A 26555-nucleotide genomic window follows, 5' to 3' on the forward strand; every position below is an offset into this window, starting at 1 on the left:
GCCCCGATCCATTCGGGGAGGGATCTGGGCAGAGCCTGGGGCGATGGCAACTCTGATCCCATGTGGGGTGAGGTCCATGCGGCCCCCAGTGTGACACAGCCCTGATCCTGTGCAGGGACAGATCTGTGCAGCCCCCAGTGTGACGCGGCCCCGATCCTATGTGGGGAAAGGGCCGCACGGCCCCCGGCACATTGCAGTCCCAGTTGGGGAGGGGTCCACACTGCCCTTCATGCAACAGCAGCCCTGATCCGGGTCAGAGAGGGGTCTGCGTGATTGCTGGCTGTTCCTAATCCCTGCTGTATGGCTGGAGAGACACTCTCTCCTCCAGCTCTGGGAGGCTTCCAGAGCATTCTCCACCCAAACCCAAACTCCCCATCCCTCCTGTTCCACTGGTACAAAACTAGAAAGGGGCAGAAGCCCCCTGCTTCCCTGCCCCGTCCTTTGCAGGGAAGATCCACTGGCCCCTGCCCCTAGATTTTCTCTGTGCTTCACTCCCGTGGCAGTTGCATTTTGGCAGGACCGTGACAGTGCATTGCAGGGTGCGTTTGGCACATGGGTGCTCTTTCTCCCCAAGATCCTGCTACAGCGAGCGGAGTACAGGAGCAGCTGTGGAAGCCTGCAGCACCAGCCAGGCCAGCAGGAGGTGCTTTATTGCTGGGGACATGGTGGCAGCAGAGGGGTCTAGGTATTTCTAAAATGAGGGGCTGCTCTCCACAACCACCAGCTGCTGACACAGCCCTGACCCTGGGCTTCCTCCATGTCGGGCATGATGCTCTAACCCAGAGCCAATGGTGTTTAAGTGAGGTTCTGTGTACAGAAGGAATGAAATAGGATTGGTGGGAGCTAGGACTCCTGGGTTCTATCCCCAGCTCTGGGAGGGGAATAGCAACTATTGATTAGAGCAGGAGGCACTGGGAGCCTCAAGGGTTCAGCAAACAGAAAAAATGCTCCATGTTAGAGGATTACTAACAATTATCTACTGCAGTCAGGATGGGACGCTCTACAGCCAAGGAGGTAATTCCTGGCCCCAAGCGTTTAGAATGGGCCTGCACTATCTGACCCAACAGAACCCGCGGCTAGGGGAGGGATGCCTCCTGTTGTGCATTGATATGCTGACCCATTTCCCCCAGTGGATGGAGCCAAGAGCAATAAGGGAGCGAAGGGGATGTCATTCCTACTTAACAAAGCCTGTTCAAATGGGAACAGAAAAGAACCCAGATCTCAGGACTAGGGGGAAGCTGAGCCCTAAAGGATCCTGCTATGTTAATTTAGAAGGAAACAGGATGTTTGGGGAAGAGTCGCTGGATGGTTCAAGTGCAGCTGACTGCTGTCCCCAGGGGGCGGTAGTGAGACAGCAGAGGGAATGGAACTGTTTGCAATGTATGATTTGATAGCATCCCATTACCTTGAAATGGGATTTGATTGGAGCTCCAGCGCTAGTTTTCTGTCCACATATATCCTTCTCTCTCCACCTCTGCCCATGCACATCCCTCCCTCCCTCCACATATCCCTCATCTATCTTTATTCACACCCACCTACATCCATCCCTCCTTCCCCGTGCACACCCATCTACATCTGTCCATCCCTCCTACATCCAATCCATCTAGCCTCATCCACACCCTTCTATTCCCGCCTTCCTCCACATCCACACCTCTCTATCCACAACCCCTTTATCTGTCCACATCCACACCCACCTAACCTGTTCTCACTTCCGAATACACCCAATCCATCCATCCCCATACAGTGGCCCTCTATATCCATCCCTTCCCATACACACACATCTATATCCATCCCTTCATATGCACATCTTGCCATCCATTCATCCCCATATGGACCGCTCTATCCATCCTCCCACCCACCCCCCATGTATCTATCTCCATACACTCAGACCTACACCCCGCTTACTCTAATCACCGCTCCATTTGTCTATTAGCTACTGGGATTGTTTATGCAGAAACAGGGTGGATTCTTCCTCAGGTGGAGTGTTTAAATAAAGACAAGACGTCTTTTTCTGAACTCTGCTCTAGATCAGCCAGGGACGTGTGGGGCTGGATGCAGGAAGTATTGGGGGAGGTTCCCAACCCTGTGGGATTCCAGCTAGACCATCTAATGGGGGCTAATTCCTGGCCCCATATGTTTAGCAAGTGATAGCACAGGCCCGTCCGCTCGCGCTCTCTCTCTGTAAAGCCCACCCATGGCTCCATGTAGGCGAAGGCGCCGATCACATCCGCACATGAGCACCAGCGAAAGGGGCATGGCAGAAAATTTTGTGGAGAAAAATGATCACAAGGTTTTGTTTAAGTTCCCCAGACGGTAGATATTGACAATCCACCATGGTTCAGGTCCAATGTTCTCACTGAAGCGTTCAAGGGAAATACCCCCTCAAAAATTGGTGGGGAAAATCCTTGACACCTTTCCATGGGACTACATTTCCCAGCAGCCTCCTCTGCCCCTGGAACTACATTTCCCAGCAGCCTCCTCGGCACTCTGCTGGAGAACTACATTTCCCAGCATCTTCCTGTCTCCCGCCCGGCCTGTCCCATGGAACTCCATTTCTCAGCATCCCCTTCTGTCCCGGCTCTATGGAATAACATTTCCAAACGCCCGCCTCTGCCGCCCCGTCCATGGAACTACTTTTCCCGTCATCCCCTGCGCCCTAGCTCCATTTCCCACAATTCCCTGAGCTCAGCGCTCTTTCTTTCCTCGCTGGGAGTCGGGACTTCACATCCCGCGCTCCCCAGCTTCCTCCTCTCGCGAGACTTCGAGGCGGCGTTTGTCCAGCTCTGTCCCCTATCCCTGTTGCCCTGCTCGAACTCCACTTCCCGTCGTCCCTCGCGGCTCTGACTGTGTCTCCCTGTCAGCTCTCGCGAGAGTTGGCGGGCGGCGAAGCGGGCGGGGGGGGGCCGGCCCTGGTGGTGGAGGTGGTGGCGTCCGCCATTTTGCCGCGGCGGCTCGGCTCGGCTTGGCGGGGCCTGGTTCGGGGTCGGCATTCGGGGGGGAGGGGCCAGCGCGGGGCTGATCGGGGCCGGCGGGGTCCGAACGCGGGGACGGGCGGGGTGGCTGCGGCCTGGGGGCTGCGGATGGCGGCGGATCTTGCCCGGCGGCGGCGCTGGGGCTGAGGCGGCGGCAGGAGGAGGCGGAGCAGGAGGCGCCTCCCTCCCTCCTCCCCCCTCCCACCCAGGTAAGATGGCGGCCCGGCCGGGGCTCCGCACTCCCCCCCCACCCCGCCCCTACCCATGGGGGCGCGAGACGCGCTTGGGGAGGGAGGGGGCGCGAGGGAGGAGGGAGCGCGTGCGCCGCCAACGGCCGCTCCCCCTCCCCGCGCGGCACTAACCGCCGCCTTTCCTAGAGAGGGCAGCCTCGCTCTGGGGAGTGCTGGGCAACGGGGGTGGGGTCAAAGGGCAAAAGGGTGGTGGGTTAGGGTGTGCAGGGGTCAAGGGGCAAAAGGGTGTTGGCATGGGCTGTAGGGGTCAGAGGTCAAAGGGTCAGAGGGCAAGGGGTGTTGGGTTAGGGGTGGGGGTCAAAGGGTGTTGGGTTAGGGGTGGGGGTCAAAGGGTGTTGGGTTAGGGGTGGGGGTCAAGGGGCAAGAGGGGGCCGGGCTGGGGCTGACAGGATCGAGGGGGAATAGGGTTAGGGGCTGAGGGAGGGCAGGGGTTAGAGGTCAAAGGGCAAGAGGGTTTGGGTTGAAGTGGGTCGGGGCTATGGAGTCAGGGGCAGCACAGCTTGGGGGTCTGTCTCAGAGGGCAGCAGATCTGAGGCTTTCTGAGCAGGGTCAGGGGGTGTCAGAGCTTGTGCAACAGGTGGTTGCTGGGTCAGTGGGGCAGGGAGCATCAGGGTTGATGGGACAGGATCAGGAGTTGGCTCAGCAGGCAGCCAGGGGTTTAGCGGAGCAGGGGACACCGGTGTTGGCACAACAGGCAGTCATGGAGTTTGTGGGGCAGGATCCGGGGGCACCAGGGCTGGTGGGGCAGGATCAGAGGGAATGGGAGTTTGTCAGTTTGGGTCAGGGGTCGCTGGGACACAGTGTGCCAAGACTGGTAGTGACAGTGGAGGCAGGACAGTCTCCAGGCAGGACAGAGGTGGTTGACAAAAGGGAGTCGGCAGCACGGGGTCTTGGGAAGAGGGAGATGGTGGGTGTTGGGGTGACAGGCTTGGCAAGACGGAGTTGTGAGGTAATGGGGTTGGGGGGATATAGGATAATGGGTTTGGCAGGTTTAATGATACAGAGATCCAGAGTACCCGGGTTGGCTGGATGGGGTCAGAAGGTACTGGGGTTGGAGGTAGAGGGATATGCAGTGATAGGACGGGGTCAGCAGGTGAGTGGGTTAGTGGACTTGGTGACGGTACCCAGGGCATCAGGCTTGAAGGACACAGATTACAGGAATACGGAGTTGATAGGGTTGGCAGGACAGGACCAGAGTGTAGTAGTGGCGGGACCAGGGATGGTGGGACACAGCCCTGATGTGACAGGCTTGGCAGGATGGGTTCAGGTATCAAGGGGGCTGGAAGCAAAAGTGGGACTGGGTAAGGAGGTAGTAGAAGCATCTGGGATGGTAGGAAAAGGGGTGACAGGGCTCGCAGGCCGGGATCGGGGGCTTAGTGGGTTGAAGGTGGTGGGAAATAGAGTGGCTGAGTTGTTGGGACAAAGTCCAGAGGTGCTGGAGTTGGAAGGGGCAGTGAGATGGGGACGTGGGGTGGCAGGGACGGCAGGATATGAGGGGCTGGGGCGGGAGGGACAGGGTCATGTATTGGGAGTGACAGAGGCAGTGGAGCTCAGGATGGCAGGTTTGGCATTGGAAAGGCGCAGGGTGAGGGAGTTAGTGGGACAGGGTCAGGCCTTGGCAGAGTTGGTGGTGTCAGGGCACGGTGTGCAGGGGCTGGCAGGACAGGGTCATGGGTTGGCAGGCAAGCGACCTGGGGTGACAGAATCCGTGGGGTGGGGATTGGCAATGGAGGGATACAGGGCAAGGAGGTTGGCAGTACGGGGTCAGGGGGTGACAGGGTTGGAGGTGGTTGGGCACGGGCTCACTGGGTTGTCGGGACATGATCGGGGGGTTCCAGGGCACAGCATCACAAAGTGGGGTCAGGGGGTGCCTGAGTTAGCAAAGACAGGACACCAGAGGCAGGGGTGGGCACAGCAGGATCAGGGAATGGCTGAACTGGTGGTGGTGGGACACAGGGCGACTGGCCTGATGGGGTGGGGAAGTGGGGCTGTGGGATTGGCAGGGACGGGACAGGGCATGGGGTGATGGGGTAACAAGGAACAGCTGGGCACATGGGATCAGGAAACAGGAAGGTGTAATAGGATTGGGGCTTATGGGGGTCAGGGTTGTGAAGGGGAGGGGACACAGGTTGCGGTGTGGGGGTGCCGTAATGTGGTGAGCAGGATGAAGTCAGTGGGGTGAGGGGCAGGGGTTAGCAGGTAATGACAATGGGATGGAGTAACAAGGGATGGGTCAGGAAGGGGTCACAGGGTGGGCCAAGATTGGGTTTAATAGGGATGCCAGGGCATCAATAGATCAGGGGGTGGGAGATTAGAAAGGGGTGAAGGGCTAATATGGGATCAGGAATAAGTTACAGCAACAGCATGGAGCAAGGTGGTGGACAGGGAAGTGGCCAGGATTAGAGGAAAGAATGCAAGGGTCTGGGCTCCTGACTCCACCCTGTCCCCCTGGGACATCATCCCTTGCAGACGAGCCAAGCCAGCGAGCTAAGTGGAGATGGGTTATACCAGCCGGCGGCCAGCCGACTCCCAGGCTCTGCACTGGACAGACAGGGTGTCCCCGTCCCTGCCTCTCCCCAGCACCCTTAACAGGTCTCTGCCTTTCCCCATAGGCAGGGATTTGGTAGCTGGTGCTCAGAGAAAACTCTCCGTTATATCCTGCAGCTAGGTCCATAGTCTGCCGGCTGCATTTCAGGTCCGGAGAGACAGGTTTAGCTAGACCCAAGGACTGGTTTGTGCGAGCCATGTTGGACCAAGAGTGCAGGGAAAACTGGAAGGAACGGGGGCGGGGGGGGGAGGGTCATCTGTATCCCTGTGGAATACCCTCCCAAGGAAAGGGCTGGGATGGAGTATTTGTTACCTCTTAGAAAAGTGTGAAGGGAGAAGGAATTCTGGACCCAGGCCCCCATCCTATTCCATCTTGTTGCAGGAGCAGTCTTGCCCGGGAAAGAGAAACCGTGGAAGTGGAGTCTGACGAGGAGGAGGAGTTTTCAGCTCACACAGGTATGGCTGGGATATACTCTCTGGTGACTCAGGGCTTTGCCCCCCTCTTGGGGGAAGCCAGCAGTGTAGCATTGCCTTTGCAGCAGAAAGCTTTGGATGTTCTCCAGAGCTGTGTCACGTTTCACCACACAGGCAGTTGCATTTCAGCAGCGGGCAAGTGAATCCTTCCCCCTGTAAGAAACCTTTTTGAGATCCCAGATTCAAAAGTGTTGGAAAAACACAGCTCACTGATGAAAAGGGCTGAGGGATCAGATGGGCAGAGGTTGGTTATGGATTCCCTGAGTCAAACTGGGAAGCAGCCATTCTTGGGGGAATCCTGACAAAGAAGGTATATTTCCAACTCTTTCAAAATATTGTTGTTGACGTCAAGATGTTTTTGTTTCCTGTTAGGAGGAAACTTTAACACCATGCTGCTGTCTTCTTGTTCTGTTGTCGTATGGCACTTAGTGCAATGGGGTCCTGGTTTGTGACTCACGCATTTAGATGCTACTGTAGTAATATAAATAAGATAGTATATGAACATTCTTGCTAAGTAAATTAGTTTCAGCTGCAAAACTCAGTCCTGGATGCATTAAAATTGCACTTATACTAGTGATGCTGAACTTGGAAACTTCTTGATCAACTTGTTCAACTTAAGGCAGTAGATTGTGTCTGTATTATGGAGTTTCCACAGTGCATGTCGATTGGTGTAATGTAAATCAGTGCAGATTTTTTAAACTTAGATTAGGCCAAATTCCTGCTTATCCCAACTTCAGCAGTTGTTAAAATATGAACAACAATTGAAAATAAAGTGTTGTGTGTCCCGAGCTTAGTTCCCAGTTCTTGGTAGTTGATTGACAGGTAGAACTGGCAGCAAAAGGCAGTGTAGTCAGGGAGGGAGTTTTTCCCCATTATAAACTTAATTTTTTTTCATTGAAGATGAGCATCTACGCCACAGCACAAAACCAAGGAATCCTGGCTCTGTTCCCTCCTGCTCTAACCCACTAGACCCCACTCTTCTCCCAGAGCCAGGGCTAGAACCCAGGAGTCCTGACTCCCAGCCCCTTGCTCTAACCACTAGACATACTCTCATCTAGTTCTGTTTCTGCAAGGTGAGTCTCCCCAGAGGAGATGGACGTTGCCTTCTGAGTATGGGCAGCCTTCGGTAGCAGAGGAGTCCCTTCAGATCGTCCAGCTGGCAGCGTGAATACACATCTGATGGCTACTTCCCCATCTCTTGCCAGGTGATTCAGAGACAGGCAGCCCCGAGCGCAGGCTGGGCTGCCAGGGGACCCAGGAGCTGGACAGTTCGTCCCAGCGGTTGCTTGACCAGAATGAGGCCGGTTCCCAGCATGCACTGGAGCAGGACGACAGCACTTCGGCCACGAGCAAAGCTATCGGGGCGCGAGGCGAAGAGCAAGGGAGCAGTAAAATGCAGAGCAATCCTCCCCAACAGCACCATGCACTGCGCAGTGAGGTAGGGGCTCCCAGCCTGGCCTTGGAGCTGATCCGGAACACGCTGCATTGCTGCCTGGGTGGGAGAGCTGGAGAAACTCGAATGCTGCTGGGGGATCAGAAGGGGGCGCTCTCCTCTCGTCAGTGCTGACCCCAGTGTGGTGCTTGGGGAAGCTGTGCTGCAAGGAGCAGCGTGGGGCCTCACTAGGGGGCTCCCTCCCTTCAGTCAATGCTGACCCCAGCACTTGGGGGAGCTGTGTTGCAGGGTAGGGAGCACTCTCACTTCAGACTCAGTGCCAACCCCAGTGCAAGGCTAGGGGGCGCTGTGCTGTATGGAGCAGGGTGGAAGCTCAGTAGGGGATGCTCTTCCCTTGCAGTGAGTGCTGGCCCCAATGCCGTGCTGACAGTCACTACTGCTATGTCTACGCTACAAAATGATGTCGACCTAATTTATGTCTGCGTTATTATATCGCTTGTGTGGGTGCACACTTGGCTCCTTGTGTTGTCGGTGCCTGCTCTCACCAGGAGCGCTTGTATCGGTTGTATTATCAGTGTGGGGCATTGTGGGACAGCTCCTGAAAGCCAGTAACATTACGTCGACCTAATTATATCGACTGTGACTCAATGTCGCTCGGGGAGGTGGTGTTACTAAATCAGCGTAGAGAGGCACTTGCGTCGGCAGAGGCCAAATTTAATTGAAGAAACTTCCACAGCGAGGTCAACACAAGGCTGTAGTGTAGAGCAGGCCTTGGCTGGTGTAGGTCTTTCATTAAGACAGTGATCCTCGGACTGAGACTTAGGAGACGCATGTAGCTCTTTAAAGTGTCTCCTGCGACTCTTTGCAGCACATGATATTAAAACATTGTGTGATTTAATTATTAACCAGTCTAAGTAATTAACCAATTCATTATTTTTATGTATTATATTATATTACTATAGTAAATGAAACCATGAATTCACACTACTGCGGCTTTTTTGGGTAATGTTGATCGCTAGTTTGGTTCCTGAACCACTGAGGTCTGAGTATCTCTGCATTAAGAGATTTAAAATAAGTCAACCCCCCTTTCTATTAAAGCGGTCCTGGCTCTTTTTTTTTTTTCAAGACTTGGAGTATTAATCTTACTGACCTGTCCAAATCTTAAATGTAATTCCATTCCGCTTCCTTAATTCCGTCTGCAGTTTCAGGTGGATATGGGATTCTCTGTCACTTCCCATCCAAAACTATTCTGTGCAGCTGATAATTAGAGGCCATGCCTCATCTGAGAGCTGGCTGCACCTGGGTGCTGGGTGAGGGATCCCTGTATAAACAGCCCCTTTCCCCACTCCAGAGACAGCTGTGTCTCAGCACCAGGCAAGTCTTTCTTGTGCATACACATGGGAAAAAGCACTTTACGGTCCTTAGTCTGAACGGGCTATTGAGTTCACTGGTTCCATATGTAGCTGTGGCAGTGGCTGTCCTAGTTACCTCATCCTCTTTCGCCCCCAGATTGCACCAGACAAAATGACGGGGAGCAATCCTGTATCACCGGCCTCTTCGGGGTCACCTGCCTCCAGTGGCAGCGTCTCGCCATCACACCTCACTCACGATTCCTCTCTGGACAGTCACCTGGGCTTTGATGTGCCCAGGCTGCAAAGCAAAGCTCTGGCGTCCCCAGGAGTTTACGCCTCGGACCCGGCCAGTATGTGGGACAAGACGCATGCTGAGATCGCTGAGCAGGCCAAGCATGTGAGAAGCTGACTGTGTCTGAAGGGTCCCCTGGGCTGGAGCCCTCCATGCTCCCAGGGCCATGACCCAGATGCCCTCAAGGAGCCCATGCCAGGCTGGGGGTGGGAGGAAGTGGGGCTGGAGAGGAGGGGTAATGTGACTCAGAGCCCCTCTAGGTCCCTTACATCTGTGTCACTTTGGGTCATCTTTTGTTTAGGGTCAGATGGGTCTCGGCCCAGAGGATGGTTGCTGTGGGTCTCCCTGATTTACCCCTGCCTTCCAATCTCCCATGATGGGTGGGGGCTGGGATCTCTGCTGACTTGGTGCTGTGTTCCAGGAGGCGGAGATTGAGAACCGCATCGCGGAGATGAAGAAGGAGGGGTTCTGGTCTTTGAAGAGGCTCTCCAAGGTGCCGGAGCCAGTTCGCCCCAAGGTACACTGGGATTACCTCTGTGAGGAGATGCAGTGGCTTTCGGCAGACTTTGCCCAGGAGCGACGCTGGAAGAGGGGTGTGGCCAGGAAGGTGAGCTCTGCCCCTCCCTGAAACAGCTCTGACTGGTTTATTAAGTCCCCTAAAGCCCAAAGGTGGGTTTGGATTGTCTTGGAAATTGCTGTGCCTTGAGGAGCTGTAGGGTTGGGTAAATGGTCCAAACCTGGGGGCGTTTGAGATAGATCTGTGAAAGTATCCCATGACATCAAAATGTTCTGGGTCTTCTAACTCTCTCTTACACGCATCTGGGGCTCAAACCTATTGCTGTGATCCTCCCCCACTCAGGATTGATCTCAGCCAGCATTTCATACCCACTGGCCCTCTGGGAAATCAATAGCACAAGAGTCATTGAGGGCCAAATTTGGGAATTCCAGCATAGGTCAAGCCACAATGCAGGGTGGATTGATTTAAATCAAAGCTATTTAAATGCCTGATTTTAATCATGATTTAAATCTGCAAGCCTTGATTTAAATCATTTTTTACTCTTGTTCTGCATTTGTACTTTTTAGTTACTTTCCTAAAGAAAGGTTGATTCTCATTGGTTGGTAACCATTACAACATATACCTCTACCTCGATATAACGCTGTCCTCAGGAGCCAAAAAACCTTACCGCGTTATAGGTGAAACTGCGTTCTATCGAACTTGCTTTGATCCACCGGAGTGCGCAGCCCCCCCCCCCCAGAGCATTGCTTTACTGCATTATATCCGAATTCGTGTTATATCGGGTCATGTTATATTGGGGTAGAGGTCTACTGATTTACTACCAAATATAACCTTTATACTAAATTTGGTGCTTCTTTTAGTTAACCAGGAGGATATGCTTCTTACACCTTCATTTAAGCAAGTACATAGTTTAACTTACATTTACTCTGATTCTTAATTTTTACATTTTTGTTAGTTTAGAAAACAGTGAATGATGCATTTCTTTTTTACATGTGATTTGTGCCAAGTTGTATTTGGATGGAGAGTCATCTAAAATGCACAAAAACCGTTTTTTAAATAGTTAAATAAAACTGTCTTAAACGTGCTAGATAAACAAGAAAAGTTTATCAGACAGTTTATCAAAATATGTTTTATGTTGAAAACTGATTTATTAAACAAAGGAAGTACTTAGTGTATTGAACTGTGGTTTCGGTCACCATGTCCTTCAGAAATTTAGAACTAGTAGATCACATCCTCTCATGCCTAGTTTTTATTCATAGATTGGAAGAAGAAAACAAGTTTTTCTGCTTTTTCAATACCCAGCTCATTTCGTAACTGAATTATCTAGTCATTGAACTGAATTAGTTGGATAACCTGAAATGAAGCAAATTATTCTGCGGGTGCAGAAGAGCCTACTTGTGTCAAAAGCTAGTTTAAGACTACAACAAACTCTGGTTCCTGGTGCTTTGCCTGTGACTTCCACCAGTTCAGTGCTTTGTCTTTCTTTAAAACTTGGCAACAAATATGAACTGCTAATTTTTGTATTTAATTTTAATTATTTTATAGACTCAACAGATTATAGTAAGTTGAGGTCTTAACATAGGTTGTCATTTCAAATTTAACTTTAAATAGGTTTATTTTTAAAATATAAACCTATAGCTAATTTAAATGTTGGAAATCTGATTTAAAAAAAGCATAGATTTTTGTTCACCATGCTATGCCAAAGAGGGTGGAAAGGCACATGTGCAGCAGGACAGCATCTCTGTTGCAAGGCAGAGGGTTTGCAGGTGGCCTGGTATCGGGGTAGCTGGATGGCTCCCAGGTGCTGTGAGTTCAAGTCCTGCCCTCAGCAGCTCTCTGTGACTGGTGGGCACATTTTCCAGGGGATTTACGAAGAGTTCTGCTCAGAGAGCACACCTTCTGGCTTAAGAGATAGCATTTCCAAGGGCTCTGGAATCCATCCAGGCGCCATCTGCCTGTCCATCCATCCAAGCGCCCATCTGTCTATCCATGTTCCTGTGCTCCATCTAGGCTTGCTCTGTCTGTCGTAGGTGCTGAACGGAAACCTCCTTGACCCTTCTCAAACTGTGGCTGGTGACCCAGCTGTTGGTTGGCAGCTAGAGAGATCTCCCCCACCCCCAATACAGTCTGCCCTGGGTCGGTGCAGCCCCCTCTCCCCGCGCGTGCCTCTCACCCTCCTCCTCCCCTCCCCTAGGTTGTGCGGATGGTGATCCGGCACCATGAGGAGCAGAAGCAGAAGGAGGAGCGAGCCAAGCGGGAGGAGCAGGCCAAGCTGAGGCGCATCGCCTCCTCCATCGCCAAAGAGGTCAAGCAGTTCTGGAGCAACGTGGAGAAGGTGGGTAGGGCGTGCAGCACTAGAAGGAGTGCTCAGCCTGGCTTTGGGCCTGGCCTCCTTCATATAAGAATTGTCACATAACATACAGGCCTCTCTAGCCTGGGATCCGTGCCTCTTCGCTGCTCTAGCTCAGGCTGTTGGGCTTCTCTCTCCCAGCATTCCCTGCTCTCTGTCATTTAGGCTTGGGCATCAGGACTCTCTAGCCCGAGGTCCCTGCCTCCCCGCTGCTCCAGGGTGGGTTTCACTAACACAATGTCTTGTATTGAGCAGTAGAATACAGTCGTCAGAGGGGAGATTTCCTTTTGCCCCTCAGCTGGGCCACAGCAGGAAGGTTCTTCAGAAGCGAGTACGACAGGCTAACAATATGCTGCCTATTGAGACCTCCCTCTTACCCTTCTCTTTCACTTGGATGTCCCTGTCCACCCCCCTGGCCCTCCACTGGCAGGTAGTGCAGTTCAAGCAGCAGTCTCGCCTGGAGGAGAAGAGGAAGAAGGCCCTGGATCTGCAGCTGGACTTCATCGTGGGCCAGACGGAGAAGTACTCAGATCTGCTGACTCAGAGCCTCAACGAGACCTTCCCCATGGCCAGCAAGACTGGCTCCTCCTCCCACATCAGCTCTTCCCACGCCGGCTCCACCGCTTCCAGCCCCCCGCCACCTCCACACCTCACCGACGAAGAAGGTAGGGAACCAAAACACCCCAGGTCCCATTCCCTGCTCACCTTGAGCCAGCCAGTCCTCCCCTAGAGGTTAAAGGTCTTGTGTCCCTTTCCCCTGAGTTGGCCAGTCTCTCCTGCCCTGGGGCTGGATTGGAAGATGGCACCCTTTAGAGATGAAAGAGTCCATGTCCCATTCCCCCAGGGTCAGATCAGCTGGCGCCCCCTACAGGGGAAAGACACCAGGTTTCACTCCCAGGGCTCCTTAGTCCCAGGGTTTCCCCACTTGCCCTGTCAGTGCCCCAGGTGTATGGTTCACCCCCTGCTTCCTCCCCCCACAGATGGGGACTTCCAGCCCCATGAGGAGTCAGATGACGAGGAGACTATTGAGGTGGAGGAGCAGCAGGAAGGGAACGACTCAGAGACGCACCGGCGTGAGATAGAGCTGCTGAAGCAGGAGAGTGAGCTGCCCCTGGAGGAGCTGCTGCAGTCCCTGCCCGCCCAGATCCTGGAGAATTCCTGCAGCACTGCCCCCTCCATCGCCAGCTCCAACAACGAGGAGGAGGAGGCAGCGGGGCAGAGTGAGGAGGAGGTAGAGAAACAATCCAAGATCGTAAAGATGGCGGAGGGGTGGGTCAGACCTGCCAGGGAGGCAAAGGGGATTGGTGATCGGCGAGAGTCTGTGGGGCGGTAGACAGGACACCCCTGACTGAGGCAGCACTTTGCTCAGAGCAAGCACCTCTCTTTGCAGGCCACTGACCTGGAGAGGCAGCTGCACTCAGATACCTTAAGCTGCATGATCTGTGTGTCCCAGCTAGGCCAGGGTAGGAGGGCTTGGGGGGGGCAGTCCAGGGCTCTCCTTTTGGGGTGGGAGGGCCTGGCCCCAGCCTCTCCTCCCAGCCCTCTCCTTCATGCATCCAGCAGGAGAAAGCAAAGTCCGTCATGCAGAGGAACAAAAGGCCGTGGAAGCCTGACAAGGAGGATGAGGAGTTCACGGCCAACGAGGAGGAAGGTGAGCATGGCAAGGGACTTGCTGAAGCAGCTAGGCTCTGGGTGGATGGGAGGGACCTGGCTGCCACTGGTGGCTGATGGGGGTGACAGATTAACGGGGCCTTCTCCCATCCACGTGGTAACACAGCCCCCTTTTTCCTCAGCTGAGGATGAAGAGGAGACGATCGATGCTGAAGAGAAGCTGGAAGGGGACATGGATCACAGGAAGGAACTGGATGACTTGGCCCAGGAAGGTATGGAGGGGGTGGGAGGAGACTGATTCCAGCTATGTAGCACTGATGTTTGACGTGGCCTGGATCTCTCTCAGGGACACAGGGTCAGTTTCCCTGTCCCACCATCCCTAGGGCTCCTGGCAAACTGTCCCCCAAGTCATGTGATCAGTGTTCAGAGAGCACTTAAACAGGTCTCTGCCTGGCCCCGTAGGCTGGGATTTGGTAGCTGGTGCTCAGAGGAACCTCTCCATTGCAACCCGCAGCCAGGTCCTTCCAGTGCTGGCTGCGTTACAGATTTGGAGAGACATCTAGTCACAGGGCGGGGGTGGGACATGATATGACCCTTGCTCCGTCCCACCCTCTGCGTGTTCCCATGCTCCTCTGGCAGGGGAGCTGCCCATGGAGGAGCTGCTGCAGAGATACGCCGGCGCCTACGCCTCGGACTTTGAGATGGATGAGTCGGATAGCTCCTCGGATGCCTCGGAGCCCAGCACCTCGGAGTATGAGGAGGAGTCAGAGGATGAGGACAGCAGCAGCCAGTCAGGTATGGAGGGATGAGGGAGCGTGGTTTGAGGAGTGGGTGGGTGTCTTAAGGCAGGGCTGATGCTAGCTGGATCTTGCCCCAGACTCCACCGCAGAGGAGGAGAGTGAGGAGGAGGAGGAGAGCCAGGAAGAGGAGGAGGAGGAGGAGGAGGATGCCCTCGCTGAGGAAGCGACGGCGGCGAGCCGGGAGGAAGACTTTGGCGTGGAGTACCTGTTGAAAAGGGACGAGGATCGGGGAGAGGGGGGTAACGACGCAGCCCCCGCCCTGGGGCCCAAGAAGGAGATCACAGACATCGCAGCCACTGCCGAGAGCCTGCAGCCCAAGGGCTACACCCTGGCCACCACCCAGGTAAGCGGGACTGCAGTGGGGAGGGGGTTGGAGGAGGGAAGGCAGCCAGACTAACCACCTCCCCCTTTGCGCAGGTGAAGACGCCCATCCCTTACCTGCTGCGGGGGACCCTGCGGGAGTATCAGCACATCGGCCTGGACTGGCTGGTCACCATGTACGAAAAGAAGCTCAACGGGATCCTGGCGGACGAGATGGGGCTGGGCAAGACCATCCAGACCATCTCCCTGCTGGCTCACCTGGCCTGCGAGAAGGGTGAGGGGGTGGGACGGGGCTGCCGGGAATTAGAGAGACAGGGACAATCCTGCCCCAGGTGTGGACGGGCTAGATGGGCCCAGATGCCTGGATTGCAATAGCCACCTGCCTCATTGGTGGCATGTGGAGAGAGGCCCAGGGCTGACAGACCATGGAGATGGAGCTCCCTTCCCCCGGGGCTCGGGGAGGTTCATTGGTGAGGAGGGTGCGTGGCAGAGATTGCCATGCCACTGCCCAGGCTTTGTCCACCTTGGCGCTCCAAGATCCCTGAGCCCGCAGCTTGAGAGCAGCCCTGCTCTGTGTTGGTCCCACAGGTAGCTGGGGTCCCCACCTGATCATCGTGCCCACCAGCGTGATGCTGAACTGGGAGATGGAGATCAAGCGCTGGTGCCCCAGTTTCAAGATCCTCACCTACTATGGGGCGCAGAAGGAACGCAAGCTCAAGCGGCAGGTGAGGAACCAGAGGCCCCTCCATCACCCCAAGTGCATCCCCCCAGCTGGGATACAGAACTGTCTCCCCACGATGGCTGAGGGTTATCCGCTCTTCCTGGCATTGGGGACGAGAGTCATAGAGTATAAGCCAGAAGGGACCACTAGATCTAGTCTGACTTCCACATAGAGCACAAGCCACCACCAGCACCCGCACACTAATCCAGCCAGCGAAATGTGGCCAATGTATTGACTAGACTGTTGTGTGCCACAGGCAGAATAGGAGGGACTGGTGCACCAGCACCAGCAGGGAAATGATTAGGTGCAAGATCCCCAGATGACCCCAGCAAGCAACCTGCACCCACACGCTGCAGAGGAAGGGGAAGTCATCTCCCGCAACCCCGGGTTCCTGCCAGTCTGACCTGGGGAAAATTTCCTTTCCAACCCCACATACAGTGATCAGTGAGACCCAACCTTGTGAGCAAGAACCAGCCAGCCAAGCACTGGAGAGAGAGAGAGAGACTACTCGGTGGCACCCAAGTGCCCTGGCTGGCCCGCCCGCCCACCCAATGTCCCATTTCCAGTGTGGCCATCCCTGATGCTTCAGAGGAAGGAGATGATAAAAGCCTCACAAAAGCAATACGTGGAGGAATTCCCTTCCTGCTCCTGGTTGAAACCCTGAAGCATGAGCTTTAGGAACATAAGAAATAAATCTGCCCCCTGCCAGCACAAACAACCCCCTCGTACAATCGCACACATACATTTTTCCAGCTTTCTCTTAAAACTAATGAAGATTTTTGCTCCCAAAACTCCTACTGGGGGCTGTTCTAGAACCTCACCCTCCTGATAGTTAGAAGCCGCCTTCTCATTTCCAGCCTGAATTTGTTCATGGCCAATTTATAGCCGTTTGTTCTTGTGCCAACTTTGTCCTTTAGCTTCAATAACTCTTCGCCCTCCCTGGTATTTGCACCCCCTACTCCCTGGTGTATTTATAGAGCCCAGTCAGATCCCCCTCAGTCTTTGTTTGACTAGACTAAATAAGCCATGCTCTTCCAATCCCCTCTGGTAGGGTTGGCCTCCGCTTGCCTGGTCATCCTCCTCGCTGTTCTCTGCACCTGTTCCAGCTGGAATTCATCTCCCTGGAACCAGGGGGCCCAGAACTGTGCACAGTATTCCCAGGGAGGTCTTCTCAGTACCTTGGACAATGGCATTAATACTTCTCCCTCTCTACCAGAATTGCCTCTCCTGAGGTATCCTAGGATCACATTTGCCTTTGTCACTGCTCCATCACGTTGGTGGCTCATAGTCATCCTGTGATAGACCCCCCCACAGCCACGTCTCTCTCCTCTCTTGCTTCCAACTGATGAGCTTGTAACAGAAATTCTTATTATTAGACTCGAGATGCAGGACCTTGTACTTTTGTCCTGCTGAATTTCATCCCCTTTCTGTCACTGTAGGCTTCAAGGTCAGATCTTCCCGTATAATATTTCCAATCTTCTGTATTGACAGTGCCTCCCAGGTCTGTATCATTAGCACACTTCTGCTCTATGAGCAGGCAGGCTTCTGCAGGGTCGCACAGGATACTGGCTGGCTCAGGGGCATCAGGGAATGGACCCGGGGCCTTTCCCCTTTGGGGGCACCAGCTACAGTCTGGTCCTGGGCTGTGGAACCACCTGGTTTGGGGATGGGAAGGAGATCTGGGTGGCCTATCTTCTCTGGCCCCTCCCAATGTAACCCAGCTCCCCTCCTTAGGGCTGGACCAAACCCAATGCCTTCCACATCTGCATCACCTCATACAAGCTGGTGCTGCAGGACCACCAGGCGTTCCGGCGCAAGAACTGGAAGTACCTGATCCTGGATGAGGCCCAGAACATCAAGAACTTCAAATCCCAGCGCTGGCAGTCGCTGCTCAACTTCAACAGGTGGGTGTGGTACTCCCCCTGAGCGGGGAGAGGGCCCTGGCCCAGTGTGGCCCAGCACGCTCACTGCTCTGCCCTTCCTTTCCCCATGTCTCCTCCAGTCAGAGGCGGCTGCTGCTGACAGGCACCCCCCTGCAGAACAGCCTGATGGAGCTCTGGTCCCTCATGCACTTCCTGATGCCCCACGTCTTCCAGTCGCACCGCGAGTTCAAGGAGTGGTTCTCCAATCCCCTGACAGGCATGATCGAGGGTAGCCAGGAGTACAACGAGAGCCTGGTCAAGCGGCTGCACAAGGTGAGGGTGGGGCTGCAGTGGAAGGGGAGAGGGAGCTGCTGAGGGGTGGGGAGCAGGGGCTGCTAGGAATCAGGCCTGGGGTGGGGTCTGCCAGGGACTGGGGTTGGTAGAGGGGTTGGGTCAGGACCGGGACGTAGGTGGTTTGATCTCGTGCTCGGAGCAGGGGTGACAGGTCTAGTGGTCAGAGGCCAGGCCAGGGGGCCAGAATCGGGAACCAGTCAGGAAGTCAGTAGGTTGCTCAGACAACTTTCTGTGCCTCCTGGTTTAAATAATACAGTCGAGCCCATCGGTGGGGCCGGGGCCCCAAGCAGGATCCTCATAGGGGGTGCCTCTGGGAGGGGTCAGAGTTCTGGTTGCCAGTGGTGGCCAGGGTGTGAGGGCAGACTTTCCCCGTTGGGCTGGGCTGGGCGTTTCCAGCAGGCGATCAGGACTGTTGGGGGCGGGGCTGGCTTTCGGACTGATGGCTCTACCCCACCCCTGGCAGGTGCTGCGGCCTTTCCTCCTGCGAAGGGTGAAGGTGGATGTGGAGAAGCAAATGCCAAAGAAATACGAGCACGTCATCAAGTGCCGGCTGTCCAAGCGCCAGCGCTATCTCTACGACGACTTCATGGCCCAGGCCACGTGAGTGCAGAGGGGACAGGATGCTTGAGTTTATCCCTGGCTCTTGGGGGTGTGGGGTGTCTAATGGGTTAGAGCAGTGGGGGCTGGGAGCCAGCACTTCTGGGTTCTGTCCCCAGCTCTGGGAGGGAGTGGAGCCAGATCCCAACTCAGGTGATTGCATTCTGCCTCTCTAACTCGTGCCCATAGTGTCAGTTGGGTACAGAATCCACCTTCACTTCCTGTCCCAAACTGCTCTGTTGCACTGCAGTGTTAATCAGTCACTGCTCCCTACCCCAGAGGTAGCTGCATTTCAGTAATGATTGAGGGGTCCCTATGCAGTGTCACGGTGTGGTTACCCAGCTGCTGCGCTGCACCCCAGAAGTGGCCGCATCTCAGCACTAGGTGGTCGATCCCAGGGTGGTTCTTACCCACCCGCCAGCCCAGAAATGCAGCATGTGGTGGCAGCCAGGAGTGCTAGTGACTCCGCTCTTGGTTTCCTCTCAGCACCAAGGAGACTCTGGCCACAGGGCATTTCATGAGCGTCATCAACATCCTGATGCAGCTGCGGAAGGTGTGCAACCATCCCAACCTCTTCGACCCCCGGCCCATCCACTCGCCCTTCATCACCCAGGGCATCTGCTTCAGCACCGCCTCCCTCGTCCTGTGTGCCCTCAACCGCGATCCCTTTAAGGCAGGTGCCCCCAGCCCTTTAAGGGGGGTGGGGTGGGACACAGGGCTCTAGGGGACTTCAGCCCCGTCCAGCCCCAGGACAGGGGCTTGGCTGGCTCAGGGAAGACCGGTGGAAGGGAAGGGAAGAGGTGGGACCTTTCTCCTCTAGGGGTCCCGGCTCTGCCAGGGACTGGCCCACTCAAGGGGGAGATGGGAATGGGACACAGGCCCTTTCCCCTTCCCGCCTGCCCTCATGTTAGTGTTGCTGCGGGGGGAAGTACCAGGAGCCATGGGGCGGGCTGGTCCTCTCCTAACTGGGCCTGGCCCCTTGCAGCATGTGGACATGGGCATTTTCGACCTCATCAACCTGGAGGGGCGCGTGTCCCGCTACGAGGCCGACACCTTCCTGCCTAAGTGGAAGGTGACAAGGAAGCTGATAGAGGAGATCGCCGAGTCCCCGGACCCCCCGCCCAGGCCCAAGCCTGTCAAGATGAAAGTGAACAGGTACCGCAGCCCCCCAGTGGGGAGGGAAGGGGGCTGCCATTGCCATGGGCTGGGAGGATGGGGATCTCAGTGCGGGCAGGGGACCACCAGGGCTGGGGGAATAGGGATCTCAGTGGGGGCACAGGGCTGCCATAGCCTGGGCAGGGGGGATCTCGGGGGCAGTGGAAGAGGCTTCCGTAGCCGATGCCAGGGGGGGTTTGGGGGGTGTGTGTGGAGGGGGCTGCCATAGCGCAGAGCAGGGGGTTGGAGGGGAGTCCTGGATTTGCGGGGTGGGGGGATGTCGGCAGGGAGTGGCGAATTCCCTTCTCCCCCCCCCCCCTCTTCCCACCACCACCACTTAACCTTGTCTGTCCCCCCTCCCTGCAGGATGCTGCAGCCGGTGCCAAAGCCAGAGAACCGGACCGTGGTGCTGGTGAACAGCCCTCGCCCCGTGACCCCCTTGCAGAGACCTATGGCTCCTGTGTTGCCAGAGGCCCTGGCCCCCATGCACCCCATGGGCCCGGTTCTCCCAGGGCCCGTTCAGCCTCCCCTGCTCCCTCACCCCATGGCCGTACCCATCTCGCTGCCCCTGCCCCTCCCGCCATCCCCGGTGCCTCCCGCTGCCAGGCCGCAGGGCCCAACGCTAGTGCCTACGCTGAGCCAGAACAACGCCGCTGGTGCCGTGCTCCAGGCCCCGGTGTCTGCCCCGCAGGGTAAGGGTCCTGCCCAGTGGGAGGGGTGGGGCGGGGCTGGGTGCCCACTGGGATCCCCTGGAGCGGGGCCCTTTCCTCTGCCTGAGGGCTGAAATGCCCTACTGAGGGGGTGTGGCCAGGATTTCCCTCCCCTCTCCTTTTTGGGGGGCAGGGCAGGGCTGGGCCAGGTAACACCTCCTTGGGCCCTGCCCCACCTTTCCCAGGGTGGAGGAGCTGGGCTGGTATCCCCCTCTCCCTTCCATGGGGGCGTGGCTAGGCTATCTGACTCCTCCCCTCTAACCAGCCCCTCTTTCCTCCCACAGTCCTGCCCACACTGATGCCTGCAGCCCAGCTGGTCCCGAATGCCCCAGTGCTGCCGGCCCCTGCCACCGCTGCTGCTGCCTCCACCCTCAAGCCCGGCCCGGTGCCAGCCCCCGCCGTGCGGCTAGCCCCCAACCCCCTGAACCCGGGCGCCGTGGGGAGCATGATGAAGCCAGTGACAGTCCATTCCACCACCAGCACCCTGCCTGGCTACAACTTCCCAGCCACCAGCACTGTGCAGCAGAGGCTGCTGCTCTCCCCGGACATGCAGGCCCGGCTGCCCTGTGAGTACAAGGGGCGCTGCAGGGAGTGGGGGGGAAAGGCAGCGGGTGTCCTGGGAACTGACCCCGTCTCCTCTCTGCAGCGGGCGAGGTGGTGAGCATCGCACAACTGGCCTCGCTGGCCAACCGGCCCCTGCAGAGCGCCCCAGGCAGCAAGCCCCTCACCTTCCAGATCCAAGGCAACAAGCTGACCCTGACGGGCACCCAGGTGCGGCAGGTCACCATGGCCCAGCCCCGACAGCTGCAAAGTAGGTAAACCCCTCCCCTCCCATGTGGCCCCCAGGCACCTCTGCTCCCCCATCCCCTCCTTCCATCCTGGTGAGGGATCTCTGCGTAAACAGCCCCCACACCCCATCCCAGAGGTGGCTGCATCTCATCAGTCCCTGTACAGTGAGATCCTTCCGCTAAGAGCCCTCTCCCTGCCCCAAACCCTCGCTCCCCGGCTTCCACCATTGCTGTTCTCACTGTCTCTGTGCCCTGGCCGCTTGGCTGGCTCACCGGCTTTCTCTCCTCTTCCCCTCCACTCAGCCAGAGCTCTGCTGAACACTCGTTCTTAGACCGGACGAGGCAGGGTGGAGGGAGGGGGCACGAGAGACGGCAGCACTTGGGGAAGGAGATGGAAGAGCCAAGGGCCCTGGTGGGTGGGTAAGAACGGATCTGGGGGAGTGAGGTGCTGGGGAACAGCCATGGGGCAGAGTGAGGAAGAGCAGGGAACCGACAGGCACTGGGTCAAGAGGAACCGTGGGGTGCTGATTGGGGGTGAGCAGAGTGGCGCTGTGGGGTGGGATGGGCAGCGGTGCATGGAGGGATGCCGGTGGGGTGGGGAGTGGGGAACCGAGGGCCGTTGGTGGGCAGGGAGCAGCGGGGCACCATAAGGGAGTGCTGGGGGATGGCAGGGCAGACGCCCAGGGTGGGATCCCTCTAAGCTCCAGCCGTCTCTGCCCGTGAGGCGCCTGTTGACCCGAGGGAGAGAGCAAAACTCCAAGCCTGACCCTGCTGTAAGGCCCCAATGCCAGTCCGGCCGGGTCGCTGCAGGGGGGCGCACAGGGGACGGAGGGGGTGGGCGTGCTCTGGTGGGGAAGCTCGCCTGTGCCAGCTGTTCATGCTTTCTCCCCTGCAGGGAATGTAGTTCACCTGGTCTCTGCCGGGGGTCAGCACCACATCATCAGCCAGCCGGCCCAGGTGGCTCTCATCCAGGCCATGACCCAGCAGGGCGCGCAGGCGCAGGGCGGGGTGCAGGCCATGTCAGGCCCCCAGCCCACCACCATCCTGCCCGCCCCAGCCTCTGCCACCACGGCAGCCGCCACTTCATCAGCCATCAGCGTCCCCATAGCTGCCACGCCAGGTGAGTGTCAGTGGCCTAGGGGCAGATCAGGGTGAGCGGCAGGCCGGACTCCTGGGTTCTAGCCCCGGTTCTGGGAGCGGGGTGGAGCTAATGGGTTAGGGCAGAAGGGGCTGGGAATTAGGTTTTGTCCCTGACTCTGGGAAGGGCGTGGGGTCCAGTGATTTGTGTGTGGGGGAAGATGTCTGCCAAGCTCTAACCCTGCTTTCCTCACCCCCAGTGCCCTCCTCCATGGTGAACAGCTCTGGTGTGGTGAAGATCGTGGTGCGGCAGGCCCCACGGGACGGCCTGGTGCCTGCCCCAGCCCTACAGCAGCCTCCACGCCCAACCACAGCCACCACCCTGCCTAGCCTGCCGGCCGCCCTGATGGCACAGCGAGCCCAGCTCCCCGTGGCACCCATGCCGCCCGTGCGGTTGCCCACTCAGCCACTGGTTCCAGTGCGGGCACCCACCCCACTGCAGGCCCTGGTGCGACCCATGATCCGGGTGGTGCAGGCGCCAGTGCCCAGCATGGAGCAGTCGGGTAAGCAGGTCGTCTTTGCCTTCCTAGATGGGGCGTTGTGCCCTAGGACTCACACTAACCCCACTTGGCTTTCCTCTGCAGCTCCAGCACCGGCTCCACCTTCTCCCGCCACGGCCGCCCCTCTTCCCACCCCCCCTGCCACCACCATCGCTGCTACTGTCTGCCCCGCACTGGCTCCCCGGCCCGCAGCCGCGCCCAGCCCAGTGCCCAAGGAGGAACCCGAGACACTAATGCTACGCTCCACCACGCCCACCCCGCCTCCCCCGTCGCCACGGGCTCCACGGCACAGACGGCAGCCCCCTCCCCCGCCCCGGTCACCCTTCTATCTGGTGAGTGAATGTGCAGGGAGCCTGGGTCTGGGCTTGGGGGAAAGGGAGGGGCAGGGAGGGGCTGGGATAGTCCATGGGGAGGAGGATCTCAGTGCAGTGGGGCAGGGATAGGACTGGACCAGGAGATGGGGAGGAGAAGGATCTGGACCAGCTGGGCGGGAGGGAGGGGAGAGGATCTCAGGGGGCGTCCCATCGCCAGCACTGACGTCCGTCCATCTGTGCGGTCCTGGTGGCAGGAATCACTTGAAGAGAAGCGGAAGAAGCAGAAGGAGGAGCGCCTGGACCGGCTCTTCCGCCTCAACGAGCAGCACTGCAACCTGGCCCCCATCTATGGCACCGAGGTGCTGCGCTTCTGCACCCTCTTCCCCCCCGGCCCCCCTCGGGAGCAGGAGGAGGAGGGGCAGGAAGTGGCACCTGAGCTGGATGGCTGGAGGGGGGCCAGCTACAGCCACTGCTACATGGCACAGGTGCATCGGGACCCCCAGCACCTAGAGGCGTATTGGCAGCGGGCCTCAGCCATTGCCCAGGCCATCCTGATCCCCCAGCAGAGGGTTGAGCAGTTGGCAGACATCATTGAGAGGTAACGCCGCCCGGCGGCGCGGCTGGGCCCCTCTGTGAGGAACGGGGATCTGTGCAGCTGCCTTGGGGAGCTGGGGTTCGAACTCAGGAGTCCTGGCACCCAGGCCCATCCTGCCCCATTCCAGGCCTGGGGCTGGAACCCAGCAGCCCTGACTCCCAGGCCCCTTCTCCATCCCACTGTAACCCACCAGATCCCGCTCCCCTCCCGGAGCTGACAACGGTGGAGGCGCATCCTCTGTCCCCCTGGCCTGCTGCTGTGCCATGGCTGTTCACACCCTCAGCCATGCCTGTTGTATCTGCAGGTTCATCTTTGCTATGCCTCCCGTGGAGGCACCTGCCATCACCATTCACACCTCTCATCCGCCCCCGTCACTCCTGCTCCACCAGGCCATCTTCAAGGAGACGCTGCGGCGGGAGATCTCGCCCCGCGCCAGCGGCCTGCATCGCATCGTCTGCAACATGCGCACCCAGTTCCCCGACCTGCGCCTCATCCAGTACGACTGCGGTATGTGGGTGGACCGGGCAGTGGGGGCCATGGCTAGCTAGGCCCCTGGCCGATCCAGGGGAGGGGCGGGAAGCAGGGAGGCTGGGCAGAGACGCTCTGCTCAGGCAGGGGCTGAGGGAGAATCAGAGAGGCCAGGCTGTCCTTGGTCCCCCCCCTGCCTGGCTGGCCTGGTCACCATCCCCGTTCCTTCCTGCAGGGAAGCTCCAGACCCTGGACCTGTTGCTGCGACAGCTGAAGGCTGGGGCACACCGGGTCCTCATCTTCACCCAGATGACCCGCATGCTGGACGTGCTGGAGCAGTTCCTGAACTACCATGGGCATATCTACCTGCGCCTGGACGGCAGCACCCGCGTGGAGCAGAGACAGGTATCGCCGGCTGCTTGCGCCCATGTGTCCTGGGGGTTCCCTTAGCAGCCAGGCTAGGGACTCCTCAGAGCCCCCAGGCCTCTCCTGCTATTCATCCTCCCAGAGCTGGGGACAGAACCCAGGAGTCCTGACTCCCAGCCCCACTTCTGGAACCTCTAGACCCCACCAGCCCCATATCCTGTCTGCTACCCCTCACTGTGGCTTCCCCCCCACCCCCTCGGCAGGCGCTGATGGAGCGTTTCAACGCTGACAGGCGCATCTTCTGCTTCATCCTGTCGACACGCAGCGGAGGCGTGGGGGTGAACCTGACGGGCGCTGACACTGTGGTGTTCTACGACAGCGACTGGAACCCCACCATGGACGCCCAGGCCCAGGACCGCTGCCACCGCATCGGCCAGACCCGCGATGTCCACATCTACAGGTCAGCCACGTGTCCAGTGTCACCTGCTCTGACTCCTCCTGTCCAGCAGAGGGAGCCTGTGCAGTGCTTGTCCCCTCCCCTCCCACTCTGTGTGGCTGACCCTGCCCCAGAGGGTAAGTTGCCTCTCTGCCTCCCCCTGCAGGCTGATCAGCGAGCGGACAGTGGAGGAGAACATCCTGAAGAAGGCCAATCAGAAGAGGATGCTGGGAGACATGGCCATTGAGGGCGGGAACTTCACCACAGCTTACTTCAAACAGGTACCTGGTCCTACTGCAGCCGTCGCACTCCCTGCTGCATTGCAGCCCTCGCTGATCAGCTACGTCATGGGCTGGAAGCTTGAAACTCCCTGCTGGGTCCCAGGATTAGAGATTCCCAGCACCCCCAACCTGCCAGACCCAGCTCCCCTCCCAGAGCTGGGGAGAGAACCCAGGAGTCCTGACTCCTAGCACCCCCTGCTCTAACCCAACAGACACCACTCCCTGCCCAGAACAGAACATAAGAATGGCCATACTGGGTCAGACCAAAGGTCCATCTAGCCCAGTATCCTGTCTTCTGACAGCGGCTAATGCCAGGTGCCCCAGAGGGAATGAACAGAACAGGGAATCAAGTGATCCATCCCATCACCCATTCCCAGCTTCTGGCAAACAGAGGCTAGGGAGACCATTCCTGCCCATCTTGGCTAATAGCCATTGATGGACCTATCCTCCATGAACTTATTTAGTTCTTTTTTGAACCCTATTACAGTCTTGGCCTTCACAACATCCTCTGGCAAGGAGTTCCACAGATTGACTGTGCGTTGTGTGAAAAAAATACTCCAATCCCAGAAATCTGGCTGAGTACATTGCTCTTGCTCTTACAAAGCCCCTCACTCTAGCAGGTCACAGCTCAGTATAACCTGAGGGTATCTCTGCCTAACCTGTGTGTGTCTGCCCCTCAGCAAACCATCCGGGAGCTCTTCGAAATGCCCTTGGATGAGCCAGCCAAGAAGGAAGGGGAGGTACTCACCATGGCGCAGGAGGATGAGGAGGATCCCATGGCCAACAAGCAGACCCAGATCCTGGAGCAGGTAAGCCCCACCCAGCCACGGGGAGGGCTGGGTTTCCCTCAGCTCCACCTCCCCACCCACTGAGACAAGTGTGTCTGGCCGGCAGGCGCTGTGCAAGGCCGAGGACCCTGAGGACATCCGGGCGGCCACGCAGGCCAAGGCTGAGCAGGTGGCAGAGCTGGCCGAGTTCAACGAGAACATCCCCCTGGACGCGGATGAGCGGCCCAGCAAGGAGGAGGAGGAGGAGATGTCGAAAGCTGAGCAGGAGATCGCCTCGCTCATGGAGCAGGTGCAGGGCGGGGGCAGATTGGCTAGAAAGAGATCCACCCTGCATCCTGTCACTCCCCTTGCTCCTACCCTGCAGCAGAGCGAACCCTAGTGTATCTCAGCTGGGGGAGCAGCGGGTGGCTGTGTCCTTGCTGCCACCTACTGGAGGGAATGAGCCCTGCTCTCGTTGGGTGGGTTCAGAATCTCACAAGCTCTTCCAGCAGACCATGCTCTCTGGGTTTAGCCAACCATATGTGCCCACCATTTCAGGGCTCTTTTATGTGAAATAGGACCCAAGAGACCTGACCCCCAGCCCCCTGCTGCTCTAGTCCAGCA

General features: G+C 57.5%; 1 protein-coding gene across 3 annotated transcripts in view; it reads left to right on the forward strand.

Moving 5' to 3' along the window:
* The first annotated feature begins 3161 nt into the window (after positions 1-3161).
* SRCAP (Snf2 related CREBBP activator protein) overlaps positions 3162-26555 on the forward strand; it is a 29497-nt gene continuing 6103 nt past the window's right edge. The window contains exons 1-32 of one of the 3 annotated variants that reach the window (XM_054027502.1): positions 3162-3181; positions 6153-6226; positions 7450-7682; positions 9147-9386; positions 9703-9888; positions 11993-12133; positions 12579-12813; positions 13129-13379; positions 13709-13799; positions 13942-14031; positions 14399-14554; positions 14637-14902; positions 14977-15154; positions 15469-15605; positions 17336-17505; positions 17604-17796; positions 18281-18417; positions 18901-19087; positions 19400-19569; positions 19936-20261; positions 20564-20845; positions 20926-21090; positions 21963-22187; positions 22405-22707; positions 22789-23036; positions 23273-23616; positions 23918-24120; positions 24317-24486; positions 24711-24907; positions 25050-25164; positions 25845-25973; positions 26059-26241. In XM_054027502.1, the coding sequence (XP_053883477.1) occupies positions 7638-7682; positions 9147-9386; positions 9703-9888; positions 11993-12133; positions 12579-12813; positions 13129-13379; positions 13709-13799; positions 13942-14031; positions 14399-14554; positions 14637-14902; positions 14977-15154; positions 15469-15605; positions 17336-17505; positions 17604-17796; positions 18281-18417; positions 18901-19087; positions 19400-19569; positions 19936-20261; positions 20564-20845; positions 20926-21090; positions 21963-22187; positions 22405-22707; positions 22789-23036; positions 23273-23616; positions 23918-24120; positions 24317-24486; positions 24711-24907; positions 25050-25164; positions 25845-25973; positions 26059-26241 (5763 nt within the window). In that variant the 5' untranslated portion in view covers positions 3162-3181; positions 6153-6226; positions 7450-7637. Of the gene's footprint in view, positions 3182-5409; positions 5816-6152; positions 6227-7449; positions 7683-9146; positions 9387-9702; positions 9889-11992; positions 12134-12578; positions 12814-13128; positions 13380-13708; positions 13800-13941; positions 14032-14398; positions 14555-14636; positions 14903-14976; positions 15155-15468; positions 15606-17335; positions 17506-17603; positions 17797-18280; positions 18418-18900; positions 19088-19399; positions 19570-19935; positions 20262-20563; positions 20846-20925; positions 21091-21962; positions 22188-22404; positions 22708-22788; positions 23037-23272; positions 23617-23917; positions 24121-24316; positions 24487-24710; positions 24908-25049; positions 25165-25844; positions 25974-26058; positions 26242-26555 lie in introns of those variants that run through there. The other 2 variants (XM_054027500.1, XM_054027501.1) reach the window with 2 other exon arrangements.

The sequence above is a fragment of the Malaclemys terrapin genome, chromosome 4 (assembly GCF_027887155.1).
Source record: "Malaclemys terrapin pileata isolate rMalTer1 chromosome 4, rMalTer1.hap1, whole genome shotgun sequence".
Lineage (NCBI taxonomy): Eukaryota > Metazoa > Chordata > Testudines > Emydidae > Malaclemys > Malaclemys terrapin.